The sequence below is a fragment of the Melospiza georgiana genome, chromosome 5 (assembly GCF_028018845.1).
Source record: "Melospiza georgiana isolate bMelGeo1 chromosome 5, bMelGeo1.pri, whole genome shotgun sequence".
In the NCBI taxonomy this organism is placed as follows: domain Eukaryota; kingdom Metazoa; phylum Chordata; class Aves; order Passeriformes; family Passerellidae; genus Melospiza; species Melospiza georgiana.
The window spans coordinates 66,676,366-66,702,880 of record NC_080434.1 but is presented as its reverse complement, the minus strand read 5'-3'; the positions used below and the strand labels follow the sequence as shown (position 1 = coordinate 66,702,880).

At 36.6% G+C, this 26,515-nt stretch overlaps 1 protein-coding gene across 1 annotated transcript in view; it reads left to right on the top strand.

Moving 5' to 3' along the window:
* ARAP2 (ArfGAP with RhoGAP domain, ankyrin repeat and PH domain 2) overlaps positions 1-26,515 on the top strand; it is a 110,500-nt gene that overhangs the window by 13,607 nt on the left and 70,378 nt on the right. Inside the window, exons 6-11 of the mRNA XM_058025196.1 lie at positions 94-173; positions 4,735-4,817; positions 5,617-5,973; positions 8,953-9,022; positions 14,834-14,954; positions 17,620-17,801. Of these exons, the coding sequence (XP_057881179.1) occupies positions 94-173; positions 4,735-4,817; positions 5,617-5,973; positions 8,953-9,022; positions 14,834-14,954; positions 17,620-17,801 (893 nt within the window). The remainder of the gene's footprint in view (positions 1-93; positions 174-4,734; positions 4,818-5,616; positions 5,974-8,952; positions 9,023-14,833; positions 14,955-17,619; positions 17,802-26,515) is intronic.

Sequence of the window (26,515 nt, the reverse complement as noted above, 5' to 3'; positions counted from 1 at the left end):
ATTTCATTATGACTGTAGCAGAGCATTTGTGACTCACCGTAGAGCACTGTGTGATTGTATCTATTTATTTATTATTTATTGATTTGCTTTAAGATACATCCATGGAAGAAAAGCCACCCATTATCTCTCCATATGGGGAAACCTTTATTTGTGACAACGCTAAAGATGCTAAAGTAAGTTGAGAAGCCTGAATGTATATAGTCTGTCTTCACTTTAATCTTCATGCTGGGTATTGCATACTGGCTTAATTTTTTTTTGTGCTCTTTTAGTTGCCAGTCCTTGATTTCTGTCATTTTAGGTATATGCAAAGGGTTTATGATGTAAATATATGAGGACTAATGTAATGAGTGTTGTTAATCCCAAGAAACACTTTGGATGTTTAGTAGTAATAAGAAGCTGCTGTGTATGTTTTGATTGTTTCTTGGCTCATAATTGAGGTTAAGCTGTTGAAACTTGAAACGGTTAGAATTTACTAAGAATGCTAAAAGTGGCTTTTCTTCTCATCTGAGAATTGCAGATCAAGACTGGGTGTCTCTGCACAGACTTTTGCATATCCTGTGAAAGCAGCTTGCACATTAGGTTAGGTGATATGATGGTCACATTTGGCCATGCCCTTTTTCAGTTCCTGTATATGAAATTCTCAGGACTTTTAAGTTCTTGCATGATTTTGATGCATCCCCTAAACTTGCTGTATACCCCGAAAGTCACTTTTCTGTTAAGATTCTCTGAAGTGAATGTTTTTATTGGGGTTGGTAGTTGGTGTGAATGCCAGAGATGACATGTGGACAGACTTCTGAATCAGGTGCAGGGAGATATGGGAGGTAAATTAGCTTAGTGAGGCATCTGCCCAATGCCATTAGTTTCCAGCTCCTGCTTCTCTCTCAGCAGGAGGCAGACCAGAAATTGTTGATTCTGTGATTGCTTATACTTTTTCCAGCCAGTCTCAAGCCACAGAATTAAAGATAACAGAAAATTCTTCTGCCCTGGTCTTCAGTCTAATGGTTCATTTGTAAACTACTGTAAACTATTGACTAAAATAAAAACTACTCAAATGGATGTCTAGGATTTTTCTTTCTCCCATTCTAATTTCTTTAGAATTGATCAATAAAAGTAAATGGTTCAAATTTTGTCTTCCAATGAGAGTTAGGAAGACAAAATTTGAATTTCCTATTACTTTTATAGGAATAAAAGTAGCCTCTTTTTGATGCATACTTTGTTTTGGATGTATACTATGCTTTTTTTGTTCTTGTTGACCTTTTAACACAGTACACATAAAATCATACCTTGCCTTTCCTAGTTGTTCTTGTTATGTGCACGCAAAACTGACCTTTGAGCGTTCATTTTCCTTCCTTGAATGCAATGCCTTGTCTGTGCTAGTTGTTGTCTGTGCTAATGTCTTTAAAAATTCAAAATTTACCTTTTGTAATTGTTTCAATGGTCTAAGCTGATTTTGTAGCAGTTTCCTAGGTCTCTTGTTACTTATTAGCATTATTCTGTACATTTCATTGAAATGGTTGTTTATGAAAAAGCATATCCAGAAAGGTTGTCGGCACTCTTTCTTATCTTACAAAGGCACAAAGTACAAAAATACCATGCTGTTAAACTGGGTTAACTGCTTGAAACTAAATTGCTATTTTGCTGGTTCTAGAATCATGATTAGTGCAGTGTATTATGACATCCTTTACCTGAGCTGAAGATTTGGATTTTAATATCACTTCCACGTTTGTGAACAGTTTCTTACAGTATGTTTATCACATGCCTGTTGGAAACATCATAGCTGATTTTAGTTCCATTAGCATTTAATTGTGGCAAAGGTCATAAAGAAGAACTATGTAACAAACATCTTGAGATACCTTTCACTTTCAAATTTTTTTCAGCAGAAGCAAATATCCTAGGAACACATAAGAATATTTAGATAACACTGTAAAGTGTCTGAGATTTTAGAGCTTGTTGCTGCTGCTTCAGGTTAAGTCGTGAGAGTGTAGTTTGTCCATATGAATAAAAGGTGTCAGGCTATTATACTTAAGACTGAAATTTGTTCTAAGGCCTTGTAAGGTGGCCATCAGCCTTCCTTCTCTTTCATTGGTGTAAAGAAAAGGCTTCTGTAGGCTTTTGTGAAGGGAGTGACTGTATAAATAGGTAATGAGTCACTACCGACTGGAAGTGAGCATAAGAGAACAGGGGAATGAAGGTTATAAAGAAAATACACCTTTGGTTTGGGTCAGGAAGAAAGATAAGTATAAAGAGAAACTTCTGAAAGGCAACCTGAAGAAGGAACTGGGTTTTTTAAAATGCTGATTTAAAAACAACACAAAAATGCAAGTGTTTTAGCAACATTTTGTTGTTGTGTCTAACTAAAGGAGTCAAGTATATTAGAATTCCTCCAGAGGAAGACTGAATTCTAATGAGTTTAGGCCTCATGAGTGACATACTGGCTTTATGTCTTGCTGTAGACAGACTAAATTAAACATGCAATCTGAGCTCAGTAAATTGTGTGAGCTGGGTATTGGGATACTGTGGAAGGCTGGCTGCATTGCATTTCATGAGAAAATGCTTTGTGTAATACCTCAGACACTTGAAGGAGGTGGGGATTTTATCTTGTATTGAGCCTGAGCATCTTGCAGGATATTTTTGTAAACAGGACAATGCAAATGCTTGGGGTTTCATTTGTTTGAAATAGATTTTTGTGAGCAAATAGAACTTCCTTTACCCACAACTTGTCTTCATTTGTGGACTTTTACGTTTTAAATTCTACTGACAATAGAAATGCATTTCTTAGTTATTGCTTGGAAGTTATCTGACTCTCTGAATTCACTTGCTCAAGCACTGAAGATTATGGAGTGAGCAGAAGCAGGACATCAAACTGTTACTGTAGTGGTTCTTGACAGGCAGGAAGAGGTACTATCATGTAGCTTCAGTGGGTATGGATTTCAGTTGTATCCTCATAAGCAAATGAAGATAAAGGACACTGACTGTTTTTACTCTGAGGATGTTTCACGCACCATGATATTAGCCTCTTAACTATTGTGCAGAAGTGTGGGCCTTTCCCCTTCTTTTGGGAGATTCCAGGCAGTGGAAATACTTGATAAACAGTTGATAATTGCTTTTGAGTTTTCTGTTTAATTTGTCTACAAAGTACATTGATGCTTTTTGCTTAGTTTTTTATAGGGTTTGTTTGGTTGCTTTTATTGATGTGTTGGGGAGTTTGTGTTGTTTTTTTGTTGGTTTTTCTTTTTTTTTTTTTTAGCCCCTTTAGCTACAGCGCAGTACTGCAATGTGTGGGTGGTTAGGTTTTAGTGGGTTTTTATTTTTATAATGGGTCTGGTTGGCAGAGGAAGACAGACATTCACCTAGATTTATCCTAGCATCAGACTGATTTCTACACTTTTGCTGCACACTTCCTCTGCTTTGAACGATGTCTTTTTTTAGTCTTGCATTTCCATGTTACCAAGGTACAGTCCTCAAGTACAAGATTACTTTCTGCTACTCAGAAAACAAATGGCAATGTTGTGAAAGCTTATCCACTTTGTTTCTGCCATTGTTCAGCTTCATTACATACACATAAAAGCTTAAATGAGTTGATTAAAACACTTATTCCAGAAAGCATGAAGATGTTAAATTTAGGGTTTTTTTTTTAGGAAGAAAGACATACTGAAAAGCCTAGTAGTGCAATATGATTGTCAGATTAAGTTTAGGAAGTGTGAAATGTAATGTTCACGAGCAGTGTTAACCTTGACATTTTGTACACTGCAAGCAGTTTGCAAAACAGTGTGATAAAGATTTCTAAGCAAAAGTTAATAGATGAGCCTTTTAGGAAGAAGTTCTTGGCAAGAAATAACCCAAAAAACCCTAATGACATATCTTCAGTGTGTCTGGGTTCAGTTTTGCTTTAGGATTTTGATTTTGCCATTAAGTGTTCTGTGAAGGCTGTACATTTATTCCAGGAAGAAATATTGTTATGAAAGATAGGCTAGAAGTGGCAAATTATAAATGGTACTTAAGCTGCATGTAACTTGTGACTCTTGAGCTTAAAAAATATTCAGTTGTGGTTTAACCCCAGCTAGAATTAGAACACAGCTGCTTGCTTGCTCCCACTGCAGTGTGGAGACCTGGAAAACAAGTGACCTCTTAGATGATGGAATAAGGCCAGCTTAATAATTACTACAAAGCATAAATGTAATTATAATACTAATGCTGATAGTAACTCCAGTGGAAAGGAGAGAGCATGAGGCTCTGTGCTGTGGATCATCCCTTTGGCCAGTTTGGCTCAGCTGGCCTGGCCATGCACCCTCCTGGGTCCTGTTCCTGTGCTCAGTGGCAGAGCATGGGAAACTGAAGTCCTTGACTCGGAGTGAGCTGTACCCAGCGACATCAGTGTGTTATCAACATTATCCTCATTCTCAAATGCAAAACGTAGCTATGTACTATGAGAAAATAAACTCTATCCCTGCCAAAACCAGGATGTCAGTGGTGCCTTTAGAAAAATCAGAGCAGTGGTATTTCTATACACTGGATCTCTTTATCTGATTTGTTTGTATCAGGTTTTTTTGACCATGCTTAAGTGTTGGAAATGACATTTCTTAGAATGCAAAAATCAGCTTTCAAGTGCATGTTTGAAAATGGGGGAAAGAACAGTGCTGCTAGCTAGGCTGTTTGTGTGTGATTTATACCTACAGTAATTTAAATATCACTTTTTCCGTTACAAATGTTTGTTACAATATATTTCTTTTCTAGGAACTTCATGGAAATGATTTCCTGGCTTGTGAAAATAAATTGGATCTAGGAACGAATGAAGAATATTCTTCTAAGAATCTATGGTATTAAATAAGAATTACTGAGAAACTCAAAGTGTAAAGAAGAAAATGCTATTTACTGATGTCACAAGTTGATCTTGTGGGCACAACCATGACTATATATTTTTTGCTTCTGTTTGAGGCTTTACCCCATCCTATATAAGGCAAATCTGGGCACTGTGGCTTTTCTGAGACTATTTAAACTAGGTTTCAGAATCTCTTGTGAATTTGGAGAGTGTCCCTGTTTTCCCCAGTCAGAATAAGGAAGACCAAGTTGCATTTTTGTATGTCTCATAACTAGGTGTGTCTGACTGCTTGCATAATTTACTTTGTCATCAGAGAAAAACCAACTCATCCAAACAAGCACAAAACTAAAACACATTCACCACTCCTGTCCTGAGATGGTGGCCAGTGGCTTGATGCAGTGGGAGCTAATGTGCTTCTCAGTTTCCAGTCTGCACCAGGCTCCTGTTGAGCTGGGAGAGGGAAGAGAGAGGTGATACTGAAAGTTGTCAAAAGTATTCAGAAGAGCAAAGCTAGTTTTCTGAGGAAGGAGAATTTACTTTTAAATTTCTGTTCAGGCTTCCAAAGGAGTGTTATCTTGGCACTATTCCTGTTGAATGGAGAAAGTAGGATTCAGGGTGGTCATAGTTATAAGATAGGTTGTGTTTAGCAGGTCTGTGGTTCACTGTGATTATACAAGTTATAAACATAATATACTTTACCAGTATTTGTTCTAATTACTAATTTTATATTACTCATTTTATATAGTTGTGCATTGTAGTTACACATTTTAAGAGTAAAATTCACTTTTTCTTTCCAGTTACTTGAGTAATCAGAAGGAGAGGACAAAAGAAATTGCAAAAAATGAATCCTTGTCTCAGGAAGACCCATCATTAACACCAGAAGAATCTGAAAGTGAATCTGTATATTCTACTGTGGAACAACATACTTTGTCTTTAAAAAAAAGGAAAAATAAAACCAAAACACACTCAGCATCTTGCAGTAAGATACAAAGTGGAGATTCTGATCGCTTGGCCAGTGAACAAATGAATTTTTGGCAATTTGGTGGAGATCAGACTTTGATTGGAAATGAATCAATAACACCATATGCTTGCTTTTATGGACCATCAGTAAAGAAGGTTAAAGCAGGATGGCTGGATAAATTATCCCCTCAAGGGTACGGTATTTGCAGTAGTTATTGTGTAACTGTGACAGTGTATGCTTGCATGAGAGATACTAAGTTTGTATTTAGTCACTGCTTAATGTTTGTAGTGGAAGGGGAAAGGGAATTGTTTTCATTGAAAGAGCACCAAGCTTTTGTGAATTTAAAAGTTTTTAGTGAAGTTACTTATTCTAAAGTTTTTTTACGAGGTGTACTCAGGGAAGATATTTTTCTTAAAATTGTTGATCTCTACTCATGAGCTATAGTGGGAAAATACAGAATGAAGTTGTGCCAGTATTTCCAGTTACTAAATTTTTGCTGATCTTTTGTGGTCCACAAAGTAAGTGAAAGAAAACTCTGATTCTGAAATACTACTTCACTAATTTAGCTGTGGATTATAATTTAATAATTAGTGTGACTGGAAGCTCTGTTGCTTTCTGTCTATGTTATTTGAGCTTTGAGTTTAGAATTCAACTGGGCTGAATTCCTTCTATTTAATTTAATTTTTGTGCCTAAAATTTGATGGTAGAAATTTGAGCTCAATTCTCAAGATTACAAATAATGAAGAGAAGGGACCACAATAGAAAATAAATTCTCTCTGTCACATTTGGGAGTTAGGTGACAACAACAATAACAACAACAACATATCTTATATTTGATTTCTGTTATAAGTTCTTTGTTTTATTGTAGCTGATTTTAAACTCCAGCTATCATTAGACTGTTTTTCGCTAAAGAATGCTTTGTTAGCAGATCTTCCATCATAAATACTTGCTAACTCTCATAAGTTGTTCTGACTTCCTCCTTTTAAATTGTGGTTTTCAGTTTCTATTTTTCTTATAACCTATGTTCCTATGAATTCTATGAATCCTTTTTTATAATCGAAAGTGGCACAATTCTACTTTTTAAGTCTGTTTCTGATCTTCACTAGGACTTAGCATCTAGAAATTAAACCTGTTGTACTTGTTAATGCTATAATACATCTACTGCACTTCTATTCAAGCCTTAATAGATCTGCATTCCTTGTTATTAGGACAGTATACTGAGCTGTGCTGAAAGGTATTAAAGTTTTTGGCCTTTCCTTTGATTATTTTTTGCCATAATAATCATCAACAATATAATTCAGTATATATAATATATATTTTTTTTAAGTGAGAAATTTATGTTATTATGTTATTGTTTTGGAATAAAACATTATTTGAACTCACTGGAAGAACCTCTGTTGTATAGCAATTTCCATTTTTTTTGTGTTCCTTTCTAGGCAATTGATTTGATATTATATAATTTTTTAATTTTTTTGTGTTGATGCACTTGATACATTGTTGAAGGTGATTACTAAGATGGAATAAAAGGTTTAATAAAACTTTTTTGCCATCACAGAATCTCAGTGTGCTCAAAACTATTTTCTTTCCTTTTTAAATTGTTTTGAAAGTTTTGTCCACATTTATGGATTGCCATTGTTCACCTTTACTAAAGACTCAAAGAATAATTACCCACAGAGTGTTTCCACATTTCTTTTTTTTTTTTTTTTTTTTTTTTTTTCAGAATTATTGGGATATTGAACTCTTGGAAAGCTGCAGTTAGCTGTAACTCTTGTTCTATTTTATTTACAGGATTTTTTAAACACTTTTGGCAGTTAGCTAGCAGAATCATGAAAAGTATAATTCTTGATTCCAGCTGGCTTGTCTTGCTCCATTTGAAGGGATAGAGTTGAGAACAAGTTATGAAAACTTCAAGGAAGTGCCATGGGAAAAGTTTATTATTTGGAAAAGATAATGAGTTAACCACAAAATTAGTAGTGATTAGTACTGGGTAGAAGAGTTGCATGGTCATTAGCCTTGATGCAGTGACAGTCCACAGCTACATTTCAAGGACTTTGTCTCAGGGGTGGTTCAGTGAATGATACATTTTTGTTTCTTTTACTTACAATACAAATTCTCAAGTATCTGAAGAATTAAAAAAACTCAGCCGAATTCTAAAAGAATTTTTTTTCAAACTATTGAAGCACTGTCTTATTTTATTCTCATTCTTTTTGTAAAGCTCCAGTTTACACCCAGAAGTTTGTGATTCCTTGGGAAAAAGAATATATACTGTTTTCTTAAATTGATAGAAATCATGCAATAAAAGTATGGGCTCTCTTTTTTTAGTTAATTCACTATAAATTCTACAGCCTTTCAGTTTGCTCACATTGTATGTGGTACTTAGGTTCACTCGTGTCTGTATAATCTTGAAGTTTATTGACATTTTAATGCAAAATAGATGGTACATTGGCCTTTCCAGGTTATGAAAAATGATGATTTATTGTAGTCATATAATGCAAGTTAATTAAGCCAGAGCTGCTATTTGATTAAAGTTTTGATAAGCTATCACAGTCTGCTAATCCTAAAGCAGAGCACTCATTTAAAAGAAAAGGAAATAATGTTGGGAAAATACATTAGTGGGGTCTTGTTCTTGCCTAATTAACTTATTTAATAGATTTTAGAATGGAGACATTTTTAGATGATAACTAACAAGCTGTGAACATTTTTAGTGAGTGTAATGGACTACTTCAGGTTAATGTAAAAATATATTTTTAGAAGGTCTTTATAGAGTGTGAGTTAATGGCACACTGAAAGTTTCCCATTAATGATGTCCAGTTGATAACACACATTGAAAATTAAATTTCATGTTGTACTTGTTGGGAGATGTGGTGTGCTGCTATCCAATCGTTGGCCAGAAAACAGAGTCCTGGGGAGCTGTGTTGATGTGGAATGGCTGGAGGTAGCATACCAGCAAGCAGAGATGTCCTTGTCATAAGCACAACAGTGAGATGGCCATTTGAGGTTCTCAGCTTTCATTTTTGGAAAGTGTCTTAAAAGAACTTGTGGTGACTAAAGTTATGCTTTATGTTCCGAATATTCATTTGAACAGAAATATGACCTCTCTATAATTTGTGATTGAGACATTCTTAAAAACAGTGTTAGCTGTATATTGATTGTGTTAATTTTTGATTTGCAGCAAACGTGTGTTTCAGAAGCGCTGGGTTAAATTTGATGGAGAGAGCATTTCTTATTACAACAATGAAAAGGTAAGAGATATGTTTTGGTCATGTTTGGAACTAAATGCATCTGTGTAATACACAAAGTACTGTAATTAGAATCTGAGGAATTAGAAATGAATAGCCATCCTAGGTTAATTTTCAATTCTAAAATACTAGGGTGAGATGTAATTAAGTATTTTAAGGTGTCCATGTCTTCATGTATTGTTCATCCTTGTATTTTCTAGAAGGGCTTGTATTACTCACCTTTCCAGGTAGATATCATCAGATTTGTTTTTACTTTAGTGAGAGACTGACACTGCTGCTGTTTTTGGAACAGAACAGGATCATGCTAAACACTTTCAAGGAGATGTTATTTGATGGTTTTTGAAGAGTGCTTTGTCATGGGAGCCTAGCATGCTGGAGATTGTGAGAGCACCATTAAAAGTAGCAGGGAGGACCACTTAAACAAAACCAACCCAAACCTATACACTTGTTGACTCTTTGATTAAAAATGTCTTTTTTCTATTTGTCTTCTGTGCATAATTGCATGTCATGGAACTAGGTTAGGTTTGAATGGGAATGTTCAAAACCAGTTCTACAATGTGTATGGCTGGTTTTGTTTCTCTACTGAGGATTGAATCCTGCTGAAACGTTTGCAGACACGTGAGCTGCTTTGATTAATGTAGTTCACTTCTTATATGTGCTACAAAAATGCATTTGTAAATCATAGTTTTCAGCAGAGTGTATTCCTTGTAATTCTCTTAGAATTCCATGGGATTACCCTTCAGAGCACTACAAAATCCTTTTTCTTTTGCTCTGTGATTTAATAATTAATATTTCCTCTTGGAAGTAGTGAAGACCTTGTTAGACTTAAAAGTGATAGATGATTTTACAATATGCATGTTAAGGGAAGTTGCAGTTCCCTGTGCATGTGTGTTATTTTATTTAAAGGCCATTTCCTGTTGAAGATGCATATTACATTAGGAAGAAAATACAGTTTCAGGTAAAAGTTCTGAAACAGTGTGCTGATTGGTGGTAAGAGATCTATGGATGCCTTATGATGGGGTGAGGATGTAAGAGCTGAAGTAGGATGAGACTGAGGGGCTGGGGAACTAAGAAAAAGCTCAAAGATATTTACATCAGTCTTTTTGCTTACTGATTGCAAATTTGAAACAATCTGTTTTTACTTGCTTACTTTGCTTCACTTACAATAGAAGACTTGATTTTGTAGGTAAAGGGAACAATAGAATAAGGAGAATAATGTTTACATTCCAGTGACAAAAAATGGTACCCCTTTGCAGTATTGATCCCACAACTTCAGAGGAGCAGAAAAGCTGGGTTGATCATGAAGAAAGACTTGAGAAAAAATAGAGAAATGGGATTTGCCTAACGCTGTCTGTAGCATAATTAGGGAAAGAAATGCTAATAAAGAACTTAGTCTTTTATCTGCACTGGGAATTTATTTTTATTTTTTTTCTTCCTTTTGAAAGTCACTGGGAGTGTTACTTGGAGGTCAGTTATGCTAGAATAGCATTTGTTATATGTCTGTTTGTCATGAGAGATTCCTGAAGTATTCCCTTCTGCTGAATTGAATGTTTAGTGTGTCGCATGATGCATAGGAAGCCACCAACACTGCATCCTCTGTTTAAAAGGTCTGTGTGGTAGGTTGGGCTATCAGCAGCTTGGCAAACACTTGTGTGGAAGCCTCTTTGTCTCACTTTTTCTGGAACCTGAGTCCAGGCCTCACTCTGGGTATTGAAGGAGAGGCTGCTTGGTCTCTGTGTATAGTTTGACCACATTTGTGTGTCTGACTTGCTAACTTGACGAGTCACATACGTGAAGAAATGTTATATCTGAGAACTGCAAGGCCTGAAGCAAAATTCTGGGAACCGAGGATTTGGTGAAACTCAAAATAGTTTGCAGGTAGGAGGAAAACATAGTTGGGTACCTGTATTTCTTAGTGCCCAATGGGATTGTGCTGAACGAGCAGCGGTGTCACTCAAGAAAATGAGTTTTTGGTGTAGTGGTCTCTGCTGGATCACTGTCTCCACACCTAGGGTGTTCATATTTCATGTAAGATGGATATCAGCCTTTTGCTGCTGTTGCTTGTGTGTTGTTACCTTGACATTATAAACAATTATTTGCAGACCCATCAAGACCTGTGTGCAGCTTGAGCCCCTTGCAAGGTCTTGCATGTCCCGTTTCCTACTACATAGCTGGCCATTTATGTATTTAAATGGGGAAGTTGTTTTAATTTTAGAACTTAATGGCAAGTTCTATCTATTCTAGTCTGTGTTTGTCTGAGGACGTTCCTACACAGACAAGAAATTATACTTTCGGTTTCATGTATATAGAAGAAATTCATGTTATAAAGAAATTATACTTTTGGTTTCATGTATCAATTAAAGGTAGTTCTCAGAAGGAAACCAATCCATACTTGATATTTTTCTTATTATTACAAGCAGAGAAGGTTAGACTCAGTGGAATGGAACTGTTTATTTTACCCAGAAACACTACTGATATTAAATAGCTCTATTTGTCATTCAAATTAGGAGCTAGAGTGAGGTTCTCAAGAAGGGGAAGTGTACTACATGGCTAATGAAGAGTGAAATAAGCAGAGACTATAGGAGGAAGACACAGAGAATATTATTCCTGAAAATGCCCATATGAATACTTCTTTGAATGATTTAAACACCAATTTTATACATATTTTTCTGACCTTGTTTTAATTGTCTATCAACTTCTGCTTGATAGAGATCTCTTCTTTACTTTGTATACTTTGTATCTGCATACATGAAAAAAATGATTCAACTTTTAACAAACAGCATCTGACCTAGGGAAAGTTTTGGGCTGAATCTGTGTTTCTCTCATTTCTTCTGTGTTCCTGGTCCTGAGAAAGCTGATGCAATCAGAGCAACATCCCATGTGGCTTCATCTCAAAAGAGTGTGGTTTATTGAAGAGGGGAAGGTAGAATTTGAGTTGTTTTTTCAGCTACCCTATATGCACAAGTTTTGCTTCAAATTTCTTCCTACTTTAGGCAGAAATCTGGTGTTTTACCACACACTTTATAGTAAGGCAGAAACTTCTGGTTATGTTGAAAGATTTATTTAAAACAGCTTACCATCCCTGACAATTATATTAGTGATTTAGGACAAAGATTTCACACTTCAAGTGGAGAACTTCAACATTTTGTTGTGTCACAGTACAAGTGAACATTATAAAGGGCGAAATTCACTGCAAAACAGATGAATCACTGTCATTCTTGAAATACTTCTGTTGTAGAAGTAAAACCAAAGTAGTCAAAAATGGTATTTTCCATGATCCGTTAGCTCATCTCTGAATCACGACCATCAAGGAGTGATATGGTGGGGCTTTATTTGAAAATTAAATTTTCTGCCAAACAGCTGATACAAAAAACCCAAACATTTTGCTTTTCCCTGCTGGAAATTTTTTTGTCAGAGAATTCTTAGCAGCTTTAAAACTAGTTTACACCACTCAGTAACAGAATAAATAGCTGTGAAGTTCTTGGCTGTGTTTGTTTTGGTTTGTTTTCTATATTCTTAAATAATTCACCTAATTTCTAGTCTGGAGTATTTCAAAGAGAGTTATTGTATCTTGATCTACAAGAGCTTTTTAACAGGCATTTTTTTGCACATGAAAGAAAAGCTGCTGCACAAGAAAAATAGATTGATAAATTATTATGGTTAAAATGTATTTGAAAATATGTATGCCTTGGAGAACAAAGCTTTAAAAAGGATTATGGATGATTGTTTAAATAGCAAAGCAAAACTATGCTCAGCTTAAAAGGAAATTGACTTTTTTTTAGCAAATGAAATAAAATAGTTGTAACTTCCAGCAGTCTTTTATTCTCTCGCAGTAGTACCGAATACAGCCAGTAGATGCCTGCAAACACCATAACATATTTATAACTGAACGCCTACAGAAACAGTAGATGTAAAAATTTTGTTTTACCATGGAAGGATCAGTAGTTAACTTATATCCAACCTCATTAAAATATGTTAAAATCACTCTTTTAACAAATATAGCCATAATGAAAATAGCTATGCAATTCTATCTATGGTCATTCTGATTATTCCTTGTGTGTAACTGTAATAACATGCTTGCTTTTGCTATGTTTCAATATTTCTGTTTATTCATCACTAAACTACCTTTGCTGACATGTATTAGTACCACGAAGTGAAACATTAGTATATTAAACTCAGTAAACAAAAAATGATCCAGTGTATCCTTTCTGCTTCACATTTACAATGTTCCTCGAGTGCTTGTATGAAGTCTGTTATAATAATTTATACTTTGGGAGGGAAGTTATTACAGAGCAATTTCTTTATGGGAAGCTTACTCTGACTATTACTGCATCTGAATCATAAATTTTATCAGGATATCTGACTTGTCTTGGTCAGAAAATGAATTTATGAAAGTGTAGTGGAGACAAGAGCAGCATTAACTCTGGAATCCAGAAATAATGCAGATGTATTTCTGAAGTGCACGTCTGCTTCAGCTTTCCTTCCTGTCTACCCCCACCCCAAACCCTTAGGGTAATTAGTTTAAAAGGTGAGCTAATTGAAGGAAGTACTTGTAGCAGTCCCTTTTTCCCATCTTGCATTTGTGTTCCATTCAGTTGTCCTAATACCTAGTTGGTAATCTAAAAAGATTGGGAAAATTTGTGGTGACCCCAAATTATTGTGGTTTAACCTCAGCCAGCAATCATGCCCCACACTCACTCTTCTCACAGCTAGGATGGGGAGATAATCAGAAGAATAAACGTGAGAACTTGTGGGTTGAGATAGACACGCTATAGGAGGTAAAGCAAAAGCTGTGCACAAGCAAACCAAGGAGTTCATCCACCACTTCTCATGGGCAGGAAGGTGTTTGGCCACCCCCAGCAGAGCAAGACTCTATTCTGCTTAATGGTTACTGGAGAAGACAAACTCCATCACTGTGAACATCCCCCAGCTTTATGTCCTGAACGTGCTGCCATGTGGTGTGGATGTCCCTCAGGTCTGCTGGGCTCAGCTGTCCAGGCTCTGTCACCTCCCATCCTCTCGTGCTCCTCCAGCCTGCTCAGGGGTGGCGTGGGATGAGGAGCAGAAAAGGCTTTGATTCTGTCTCAGCACTGCCCAGCAACAGCTGAAACATCCCTGTGTTGTTGTGAACCCTATTTCTGTCATCAAGCACAGCTCCATGCTAGCTACTCTGAAGGGAATTAGCTGTATCCCAGCCAAAACCAGCCCACACATATAGCAGAAAAGCATATACCTGACCCAAGCTAGAGCATTCTTGTTAGCACTGACAGGACAGTGTATTTTTCCAGTGTGGTGCCCTTGTTTGTGTTCAAATTTAGGGATAAAATCAGTGAATTTGTTTCTTTTTGGCTACCCACTGAAGTGGCAAGGTGCAGGGGGGAGCAACAAGACTGTTTGGAATTATCTGCCTGGAGGAAGTACAATATTTTTCCCATGTCTGATTCTATCATACAAGTATAATAATTATATATTTTCAAATCATTTTTCTTTGAGATAGTAAATGTAATTTACTTTGGCATAAAATTGTAAATTAAAGTGTTATGTTTTGCAGTATTAATGTAATGAGATAATTTATGAAGCTGAATCTTAGATATGCACAATCTATCTCATCATGGGATTTATTCTATTTTAGAAGGTAGTAGATGTTCATAGATCCAGAACAGGGAAGTTGGTGATAGGTAAGTAGTGAAGGTGTTCACTTACTCAGTTATATTAAGTGTGGTGAACTCCCTAAACATCATGACAAGTAGTGTTACATCAGAGGAATTTAAAATTCTCTGAGAATAAAATATTTTGTCTGCCTTTTTATTACAGGAAGTGTTCTCAAAAGGAATAATACTGCTCTCTGCAATAGCAACAGTAAGAGCTCATGGGGAGAATAAGTTTGAAGTTGTCACATCCCATAGGACTTTTGTTTTCCGTGTGGATAAAGAAGGTAAGTAGAAAATGTGTGTTTCTAGAAATTGTGAAAAAGCCCGTGTAATCACTGTTGATAAATTCTGTTTGCAAAATATAGCTTGTTTTATTATGAGAAATATTTCTGGAGTTGGTTTAAGCTCATAAAGTGAAACTGGAGATAACTCTGAACCTTGTTAGAACAGTGGAAATTGCTGGGCAATGGCTTTTTCAAATATCAAAATGAGAAGACTGTTTCCCTGACTCTTCTGCCTCCTCCCCCATCCTTCCCAAAGATTAATTTGTCTGAACATTTCTCAAGTCTCACTAGCAGCTCTTACAGCCTGTGTGCTCTCAGACATCTCTGAGTTACCACTTGGTAAGAAATTGACAAAGAGACAATGAATGATGCTTGGGATGTGTTGCTGTGATCGAAGGAAATCCAAATTCTGTCTTAAACAGTATTTTCAGCCAGGTATTGATAGAGATTACAAATGTAAATTGTAGCAAGGAAGTTAGTATGCCTTCTAATTGAATGCTTTATCAACCTACAGCTGTAATATGTGGAATCAATATCAGTGCACGTATGATTTATTTATGGAAACAGTCAAATAAAAAGGAATGCCTAGAAAAAAGGAGTTGTGCAATATGTATTTACAGAAGTACATGCCAGAGCCATTATAGCTCTGGGGCCTCTCAGCATTTCCATTATCAAATCCCATTTTTATGGGTTATAGCTGGTAGTAAACATTTGCTGCAGGCTGTAACCGGAGTGCAGCATCAATGAACAAATCCTTCTTATCAGGTTTGGCTCAAATAATTTTAGTCATTTTTATGCTCTTAGCTGAGTTTAAAAATATATATTTCTTTATTATTTTTGCATGTCTCTTTTATATTTATTTTAATTTTTTTTCATAAATTATAATATAACCATCTTGGTGCAATACCTTTTAGGGGTCTGCAATTTTTTTTCTAGGCCTTTGCCTTGGATACTATAGAATTGTTAAAAACTTGTGCTGACTTGTAAAATATATTCAGAGTGACCACTTGTTATACATGGAATTCCATTTTCATACAGTGTATAACCATCTTTGGACATAGTAAGATGTCTGTAAAGCTGTCTGTAAAGCTGTTCACTTAAGGTTAGAAATGCCTATTGTGTAAGGAATGTGGTCCAGAACTGGATGATGTATTCCCAGTAAAATACGTAAATAACCCTCCTTGATTTTTGTTATGTGCTAAAAACAAAACTGTTACTTGATGCTATTACTTCTGTGGATTTGTGTTTAGGAATTGCTCTGGGACTATTCAAAGGGTACTTAACTTCTTTCAAAGATTTTGAATTTGAGACCTTTACATGTATTTTGAGATATCAGAAATGCATTACTTTTGGATGGATTAAATATCTAGAGGAAAAAGCACTATATGTAATGGTTTGGAAGGTTTAGGGGCTTTTGGGGGCAAAAGGGATAGCAGTGAATTAGAGTATATCTTGCTCAGATGCAGTGAGATTTTGTTTCACCAGAGTGAAATACCATTAAAAAAAGACACTTCTAGAGTAATTTGATGCCCTTAACTATACTAAAGTACTCTGAAAATATTACTGGAGTATTTCAAGAAAGCATATATGTATTTTAAACCAAATTTTTTACAGGAACACTTGGATCACATTCCCTGTGCTAATTTGTCAGGCTGCTGTCTTCCTTTTCTACACAGTATTTTATGACACCTAAATTTGTGTATTTGTTGCTGTATGTTGCACATATACCATTTATGGAGTAAGCAGGTTATTATTTCAGTGGTGCTCCCTACAGTCTTCCAAGCTAATTTTGCCAGCTTCATACATACTGTGAATAGAACTTCCAATCCCTCCCTTCCCCCCTCTACATCTCCCCTGCCCCCAATATATTTTGTGATCTGGCTCTTTCAGAGCAAACAGTTGAAATATTCATGATATTCCAATCGCATAAGGCAAACCTAATTCATTTGGACTGCTCAGCATTAAAGTATATTGATCTTAGTCCAGTCAAATGTCTGAACACAGTGAATGAGACTGAGAGAAACTTTATTACTTCACCTCCTTATGTTCATGTATTTGTAAGATGTTACATTAATAATGCATGCAAAGATGCTCAAACACACATTTTCTTAATTACTCAGTACCCTTGACAATGTCAAGCTTAAACACCACACCTTAATGGAATAGGTTGTAAGTTACCAAGCATTTTTTTCTTGAAAGCATGGTCAAGCATGGAATAGCAGTGGTGATGATTTGCCTCTTCAGTGGCAGATCATATTTAGGCTCTCTGGTTTCTGCTTACACAACTTGTAATGCTGTAATTCTTTCCCATTGATCTGGCTTCCAGAAGGTGCCAGATCATGCCACCTGTCTGTCACCTCAGTCTTTAAGCTGTCTGGAATAAAGTATCTCAGAATTAGCAGTTATGATTTTAGGAATCTCGATCATCGGTTTGTTTGGATTGGTTGTTGGTAGTTAATTGGATGTCTGTCCTTCTAACACCTCCACTGATACAGATTCTCATTATTTTTATTTACACCTCCTTGTCAACGTGGATGTTCTGTCTTATTTGGCATTGCTGTACCATCAACCAACATAGCAACAATGTTGGGAAAACCAGTGTGCAGAGAAGAATGAAACTACTGCTTAACTAACTGTCTTTGACTAACTTTTTTTTCTTGTTTAGAAGAAAGAAATGACTGGGTTAATACGATGCTCGATGCCTTGAAATTGATGTCTGATAATAACTCTCAGTCTCGAACTTCTGTCACCCCTGAGAAAAGTGGATATCTTGAGCTGAAAGGATACAAAACCAAAATCTTTATTCTACTTCAGGGGAGTACTGTATGGATCTGCAAAAATGAGCAGGTAAATTTTTCATGTGCTTTTTTGTGAATGAAAGCTTATAAAAATGGTTTTAACTAGTGAGTTGGAAATTGATGGCTCTGTGTGAATAGATGCATTTCAATATAAATGCATATCTCCTTATATGTAGTGCTTTATTGCTGAAGTTCTCAGAAGGCTTCACAAAGCAGGCAAAGAATCATTATGTCTGTTGTACAATAGAAAAAAAAAAGAATATATAGTGAGGTGAAGTGAAAAGCTCTGAGTGTCAAAACATGTTAGTGTCAGGGCTGGGATTAATTCACTCTCAAAATGTGGGCCATAAGCACTCAACTTAATCAGAAGGCTTATTTTGTGCAGTGGTTTCAGTGTTTTATAATACACTGCCCTGGAAAGTGTACTATAAAACACTGAATACCTCGTGGTATTTAACTGATACTTCAGGGAAATGTTCAGAAATGATGTTCTTTTTGTTTCCAAGAATAGAGACTGGCCAGATTCTGTTGTGCACTGCAATACTTTAAACAAATTCAGTATTAAAAATGTGAAGTAGGCCTGTCTTTTCAACTTCCAAAATCTAGGGCTTTTAGTTTTGTTTTGGGCATGACTATATGATAATATAAAGTGGAATTCTCTAGGGTGCCGTAGGCAGGGAATAAATGGGGATACTTGGGTTCAATGAATAATTGTGTGAACTAGTGGAAGAAAGATCTATTGACGTTAAATGGCAGATGCTATTTTTTTGTGAGGCAATTCACTACCCTCAAGTAGCTGGAACCTGGGATGGCATTGGGGGAGGTGTTTTTACATTCTTGCCTTGTTTTTTCAAAGTTGACTATAGGCAAATCCCTGTCTCAAATGTCTCTCTTGGAGTTGATCTCACTTCCTCTCCTGTTACTCTCTCTGTGAAATTATTTAGGTGTGCTTGAGGGTCCACTTAATGTTTGATACAAAATCTTATCATTCTTTCCCAGGCTATGGCAGGAAATTAGAGACTGAGGAAGACCTGTTTTTCTTTGTGCTTCCTGTACTTCAAGGAAGTTTTAGTTGTTAGGTACATTATTTGAGGTCAGTCAACTGCCAACAAATCAAGAATGTTGTAATTGGGTTTGCATGGCAAACCTGAGGAGGGAAGAGCAGCAGAGACGAAGTGTGATGAACTGACTACAATCCCCATTCCCCATCCCCCTAAGGTGCTGAGTGGGGAGGAGGTAGCGAAAATCAGGAGCAAAGTTAAGACCATTAAGAAGGGAGGGGTGAGGGAAAGGTATTTTAAGATTTCATTTTATTTCTCATTATCCTGCTCTGGTTGGATGGGTAATAGAAAATAAAGATTAAACTAATTTGCCCAAGTTGAATCTGCTTTGCCAGTGACAGTAATTGGTGAGTGATCTCACCTTGTCCTTATGTTGTCCCTCAATACTTCTCCCACGTTTTCTCTCTCCTGTCCAGTTGAGGGAGAGGGGGAGTGATAGAGAACCTTTGATGGCCATCTTCCATCCAGGGTCAACCCACCACAAACATGATACAGTTCATGAATTTCTGCTGTTCTGTAATTATAAAAAACCTCCATAAATTATTTAGATATGTAATACAGTACCAAAAGTGTATTTGCTGTGTGTCATTTGAATTTAAACCCACAGCATGTGTTTTGCTGAATGATCATCAGGGAGAAAAATTGGTCTTCATAGCTGAACACAGTACTCTTTATATAGACTGAAATATTTAGGCCTGATTATTGTAATGAATAGGTGACCTGTCAGTTTATTTAAGTTCACAGCTCATGTTTAAGGAGGAGCAAAACCAAGATGCAAACACCCCCCCTCCTTTCTGAGATCCTGTATTTACTGAAGTGCTCTTGCACTTCGAATGAAGTTGACTGACTTCATAGTTGTTGCTTGTGGGACTCACACCATGAGAGTGCTCAGTGTTACTCTTCTGTCATGGCACTTCCAGGTATTTTATCTGTGAGGGTCCATGGAAAGCATTCTCATCCGTGAAAATCTTTTTGTAGATGTTCATTGTTAACAAGGCACTTTTCTTTTCAGGACTTATGCTTTTTGAATCTTATGCCCCTGAATATTTTTGAGTGGTCCCTGTGAATGTTCTGAGCTTTTTTGATTGAGGAGTAAAGATATCCAGACTTGTGAAGGAATTTGTCCTCCAGAGTGATAGGTCATTTGAAATTAGTTATGTCCCTCTTGAGTACTGCAGTACCAGGCATCAAATTTTTGCTTTTTCCCTTTGTTCTTACTCTGCTTGAATATAACTGTTGGGAGCATCTCTCTTGCCTCCAGTTGTGCTTTGAACTTCCTCTGTTTACATGGGGCATTCCCAGCTCTGCCTACTGTGCTGAGTCAGTTTTTCTGACTGTATGTTGATACAAAACAGAGCCATTTACTCCTGAAGGGTTCTTGATTGCTCTTTTCTGCATTTTCAGAGTGCACATGATATGATTCAGATACCCTAAGACTGCTCCTCTCCCTCAAATCTGTTTCTACAGATTTTTAAAATATTTTTGTGTGTGTGTGTGCATATGTGTTGGTTCTATTGCTTGTGCTGTTGTGTGGCAGGTTGTTTCTGCTCTGCCCTTTCAACATGATGCATTTCAGAATTACTTTATGTGATCATGAAAGCACATCCTTATACAGCCCTTTTCCTAGTTATATATTCCCTTCTAATACATGGATGCTCTGCAAAGATCACTGACTGCAGTGCAGCAGAAGGCAAACCAAAATCAAGCCCTGAAACAGAATGGTTAGAAGTGCTGCCAGCCTGTTAACTCCTCCTGTGTGTATGAATATTGTAAATAATAGTGCAAAACTATCTTCTTTCCAAAGCCGACTAACCCCCAGAAAATTAAAATGATCCTAAGATATTTCTTTGCAGATTCTGCATTTGAACAGTATCCTTTCTTCATGTAGTTTCTGGGTGCTTGTGAATCAAAAGAAATACCTTCTGTCTTTGGGTTTTCAAAGTCTGCAATTCTTTGACTTCCTCTGGTGTTTCAATTTCAAGTCGGAAAACAGAATGATTTTTACTGCAGTACTGAAGAAAACTGTCACAATGCAGCACCGATCCGTTAGAGGGCGCTGTTGGTCCAGAAATCCTTCCCTGCCTCAAGCTTGCCGTTGAGCCGGTAATTATTAGGCAAATCTGTCCAGGGATGTCCTCAAATCCTGTTCATATTGGAATTCACATCCATACTAGGCTCCTGGAGAGCCTTAGAGGGGTTTATTATAACTGCAGTGCTAAAAGACACCTATTTAGACTTCTTACAATGTTGAAATGAGATTGGATCGAGCTTATTCATTGATTTCTAATAAACTTGATAGAGGAGAGTCTGCTGTTACTTTAAAAAAAAAAACTCTTCAGTGTTAAAAGTAGAGAAGATCCTAAGCCAAATGCCAAATTTTAACTTTACCGCCGTGAACTTTGTGAAGTTCAGATTGAGATCAGAACATCATGTCTCAGGCCTCTTTCTAGTTAAAAAGTGATTGGTTTAGCTTGAACTTGTGGCAGTGATATAGTGCTAGTACAAAACCATCAATTTCTTTGACTCATGTAGTGTAAATTTCTTAAACTTCCTCTCTTGAGCAGAAGTGAAAAGTAAATCGTACTGGATCAATTTGTTCAACCTGCAGCTTGCTGAAATTCCCATTTCTGTTTCATTCGTGCTTAAATAAAAAAACGAAATCGGATCATTCATGGCAGTTCAAACATTGGCTGGAAATGTCAGTCTGCAGTGGCAGTGCCAATCTTCCCTTGGTTACCATCAGAAGGAGTCTGACAAATGCTTGTCTGGTCTGCTTGAATATATCTCCTTTGTAAGGCTATATTTAAGATTTATTGGTATCTAACATCAGGGAGGGCCTAGGTGTCATGGTGTTTGTGCTAGAATTTGGCTTTGAAAAGAGAAATCAGGATAATCTTGCTACTGCTTTGGGTGATAAGATGTATTTAGCTGGGATATTTGAGGAAACTTAGCCAAATATAAAGATGGGAGCTGGTATGGCTCTGTGCCATAATAATTTGTGACATGTTTTCTTCGTGCCTGACTCCAAGTTCAAGCTACAGTGGTGATGAGTATTCTCTCTGTTATGTATAAGCAATAATATACAGTACTTATTAAAAATCACTTGTTTCATTTTGGCTCAGTGTTCCTATTGATTTCAGAGGGTGTTTTGTTTAGAGAAAGATTTAAATGATGTGCTCTGTGGCAGATGGAAATGTTTATTCATGTTGAATGAACCAGTAAGGGTGCATAGTAATTTTAATTTCTTCTGTAATGCTAATGGTGCATTTAAAGCAAAACTGGACAATACCAAAGGATGTATTGGGAGAAAGGATATTAAATAGGCAGAAAATGGCAAAGGGAGGGATAATGTAGAGACCTATACAAAGATAGCTGAAAGGACAAGCCAAAGCTGATGCTTGAGATTGGCATCTTGAAAGAGAGGAAGTGATATGAATGTCAGTGGAAGGAAGCAGAAGGGATGTGTGCATGAATCTCTGTCTACATAAGAGCAGAGATATGTCCTTATCTCTATTAAGAAATACAGGCTTAAAGGGGAGCGTTTTTGAGCAACCTGATCTAGTGAAAAAGATGCCCCTGTTTCAGGGGGATTGCATTAGATAATCTTTAGAGGTCCCCTCTTACCCAAACTATTCTGTGACACTATGAAATACATACAGACATACATACAATACCAGAGACGTTGAGATTGAGGTTCAGGGGCAGACTTGGAAGTCTTTTGGTATACAACAATGGGAATTTATAATGGTACTCTGCAAAAGGAATTGTTTATTGGAAAATGTTCTGGTTTTACTTGGAGAAAATGGTATCCTGATTAATAATCACGCACGTGATGAGTGAGAGAGAAATCCTTTTTAAAAAAAAAGTAACGCTAAAGAACAGTCAAAAGTGTTTAACAATGGAAGGTTACCAAAAAGGAACACTTAAATGAAGTCCTGAAGATGAGCAATAATGATTGTTTGTCACGCTAAAGCATCATGAGAAATTCTTTTCAATGTATGTAGGTTCTTTGGTGTATCGTCATGGTTATATTTGAGAATATAATGAGTACAAGGTGATGGAAACAGCAATACAAGAAAAAATTGGGGAGAGGAGTTGTATGCAAGTTGAGCAGCAAGGAAAATACTTACAAGTTGTGACATCTAATGAGGAACCCTGAGAAAAGCAACTGAGTTCTGAAAAGGATGCTAGGGAAAAAGATAGAGGGGAGTAAAGACAGCAAAAGGAAGCAGGAGGAGGAACGAGACCGTTTGGATGGCTGATAGAGAAGAAGGGAGAAGTGCCTGGTGTGTATGGGGTGTGGCAGTGGAAGGAGGAATTACTGAGAATGAGACAACAAGAAGTGCAATCCTTGTAATTGTGTTTCTCATGTTGCCCATTGTCATCCCACATCCCCATCACCCTTGCCCCAAGAGCATCTGTGCTTTTAGAGATTTTTATGATGAAAAACTGCTGTTTGTAATAACTGAGAAACTCTAAAGAAATTGTAGTGTACTTGATTGCTAGTGCAGACCATGATCAAACATGGCTACAAACATGGTTACAACTGAGGTTGTCCTGGAACATCTTAAATAGGTGGAGGTAACTGAAAAACAAAGGAACATTTGCTATTTGTTTTTTGATTCATTCCAGCTTTGCTCTTCTTCATAACATTGCAAATCTGTAGCAAATGTTAAAAAGCAAAAACAGAACAACCCAAAAATATACCAAGTACATTGCAGGGGGAAAGAGTAATATGAAGAAGTATTTTAAGGCAAAATACACTGATACATTGGTGACTTGTAGTGGAATTGAATGATCCAGCGTCTTTTAAATATAGTTATTTGCATCAAGCTGTAGTTGGAATGATAGATTAAGGTCACATCCCTAATTTTCTAGCGTTTCCTTGCAAAAAATTCTTTCTGATTTTCCACACTCAAAAATATAGCAACGATCAATTGCTGTGCATGACATAAGAAACAACTGAACAGGAAATAACTGGAATGGTGTAAGAAAGCTTTAAATCTTTTTTTCTTGCTTGTTATAATACAAAATGAATGATTACAAGAAATCATGTTGAGTGGGGAAAAGGTTTGTTGTTTTTATGACAATTGTTTAGGTAATAAACATTATTTTTGATACTCCACTATCTTATATCTACAAATTTTCTTCTAAATAAATGAACCATTCTTATAGCAAAGGAAGAGAATTTATGATTTATAGCTTAGTGTGAATGTGGGGAATACCCCAGTGTGCCTTCTCAGCAATAATTACTGTCCCTAGTTAATAAATTGCTAGGCCAACAAATTTGAACTTAATCAACTCAGACTGAATTCTTACTACATGAAACACTTCAATGCTGTGGTTATTAAATTAAATTCTCTCTTAGATATTTTGCATACAAAGTAGCATCTTTTTAGGGATGGAATGTTTAAATCTCATTCATTAAAAACAATATCTTAGATATATTTCCAAAAAACTTCACTCAAAAGTTATTTCCATCTCAGCATGTGGGTCAGGACCTCTCAGAGATCCATCAGAATGACTGATTGATATCTAATGCAGGTGAAAAATCTTACATGGACTGAGAAGTTGTTACCTTCACTTAGGATGGAAGGTTGTCAAAACACTTGGCTGTGGGCATCCAGCAAACCATTTGAACAGGCCTGGACAATGGTGGAAAGAAAAATATATTGAGCAAAATATGTGGAAAGCTATGATTCAGGAAATAAATGTAGAAATAATCTTGCTTGTATTGTGAGTCATGCCTAGTGATGTACACTAGTATGTTTTGTTTTCAAGCAACTTTTATTTGGTTTGCCTTGTTTTTCTTGGTTCTTTTTTTCCCCTTGGTAGACCTTTTCATTGTACCTCTGTGGCATTCTCAATAAAATTACTTTGAAAAAAAAGCTGACCCAAATAATACAATGGGTGAGGAGTGTGTTTTACTCATGGAGATAAACACTTTCATTGTTGACTTTGCTTATTCTTTTGGGGATTCTGGTATACAGTATTTAATTATTACATTACATAGATTTTATGTCCATTTCTTGTTTAAGGTGGGTTAGGCTGTTAAAAAATAGTAAAAATAAAAATCTCCTGCTGCTGTCTGTGGCTATGTCTCTATTTCAGTTATCCCAAAATTGTTTGTCTTGTACCAGCCAATGTTTCCAAACCGTAGAGGGTTCTATGCTCTGCAGGCAGAGGGGAATCTATATCCACTTCATTTGCCCACATTTATCCTTGTCTGTGGTTTAAGACCAGGAATGCAGACCTGTGTTAGAGATATGAGAGTGAGGTTTAAAAAAGATTTGAAGCAGAGTGGCTGCATTGGTATAATAAATATGGCTTTGTGTCCTGCTTCCTGGTTCACAATCAGCCTGTCTGGCACTTACTTGAGAGGCTCTGCAGGATGTTGTATGTATGATGCTTTTTCCAGCCAAGGGCTGTTATTCCTTGCCATGGGGTCATAAAGAAGTTCAAAGGCAGATAAAATGACAGCAGTCAGCAACAGCAGCTCAGTTCCTGCAACACAGGAGTAATTGCAGCCCATTATTATAATTGGCTGTCGCTTCTTTCCCCTGAAGGAACTGAGCAGCTGCCAGTTTAGTGGGCTGCAAGAAAACTGATGAGACGGGAGATGGGGGTCATAACAAAAGTTGAGAAACCGATCAAGGCAAAATTCATTAGTCCTGAGTAGCTGTAAGAGAGGAGAAGGAGACAGTGCTGTGACTGGTCATCACCAATGCCCATGTGGGAGGTGGAGTCTGACTTCCAGGTTGGTTTGTTTCATCTTGCACTTCTCTTTTTTTTTTTTTTTTTTCACAAAGAAAGGCAAGGTTGATTCTACAATCTTTCATCTTATTTTATACAAAACAAACCAACCACAGAGCAGAAGGCAGGAACCTCTTTATAGGACTTTGCTAGAAAGGGTTGATTTCAGCCTTAATGAGTGCATCAGTTAGTTTTTCATGTGTGCTGCAGCTAAAAGGGGGATGACCTACAACTTGTTTAATTTAACAGCAATGTGTTGATGTTGACAATAATGATCCTTAGGTACTTGCTTATGGTAAATACATACAATTAGCAATGTGAAACGTGTCTTTATTGGTGTTCTCAGCAATAAATGCTAATGTAGAAATGGTAGCATGACATTTAGGAATGAAAGGGTTACATCTGCACACACTGTAGATGTAACTTTTATGTTTCAGAAGGATCAAACTGTTTCTTCATCCATCTCTCATTGATGTGGTATGGAATATCAGAAACATATTTCTTAATACGTACAAGTGGGGCTGTAGGGGAATTTTACAGGGAGAAGAAAAAGTAAAGGTTAATAGAGTGCACTGTAGATACAAAGCCAGAGGATGTTATCACAGTTCTGTCTGATTCTGTGGTGCTCTTCAGGTCTTCTATTTGTGCAGGTCTTTTATCCTCACACCTAAATTTCATTCTCCTTTACTGCATGTAGATCTATTTTAAAATGAACCTGAAGAGGCTCGTGTGCAGGTTTTGTTGTAGCTGCTTGTCTTTTTAAATAGAAAAGTTAAAGATGCATTGCATTTTTAGTATTTATGGGGCTGTTTCAGGAAAGCTGTTTCTTGTAGGATCTATGCACAGATACCTGGGGTGAATTTCCATCTCTTTGAATGTCAGTTGGAGCTTTGCCATTCATGTCAATTGCCAGTTTTTCACTTTAGTGCAGTATTTTGTTTCATTCCTG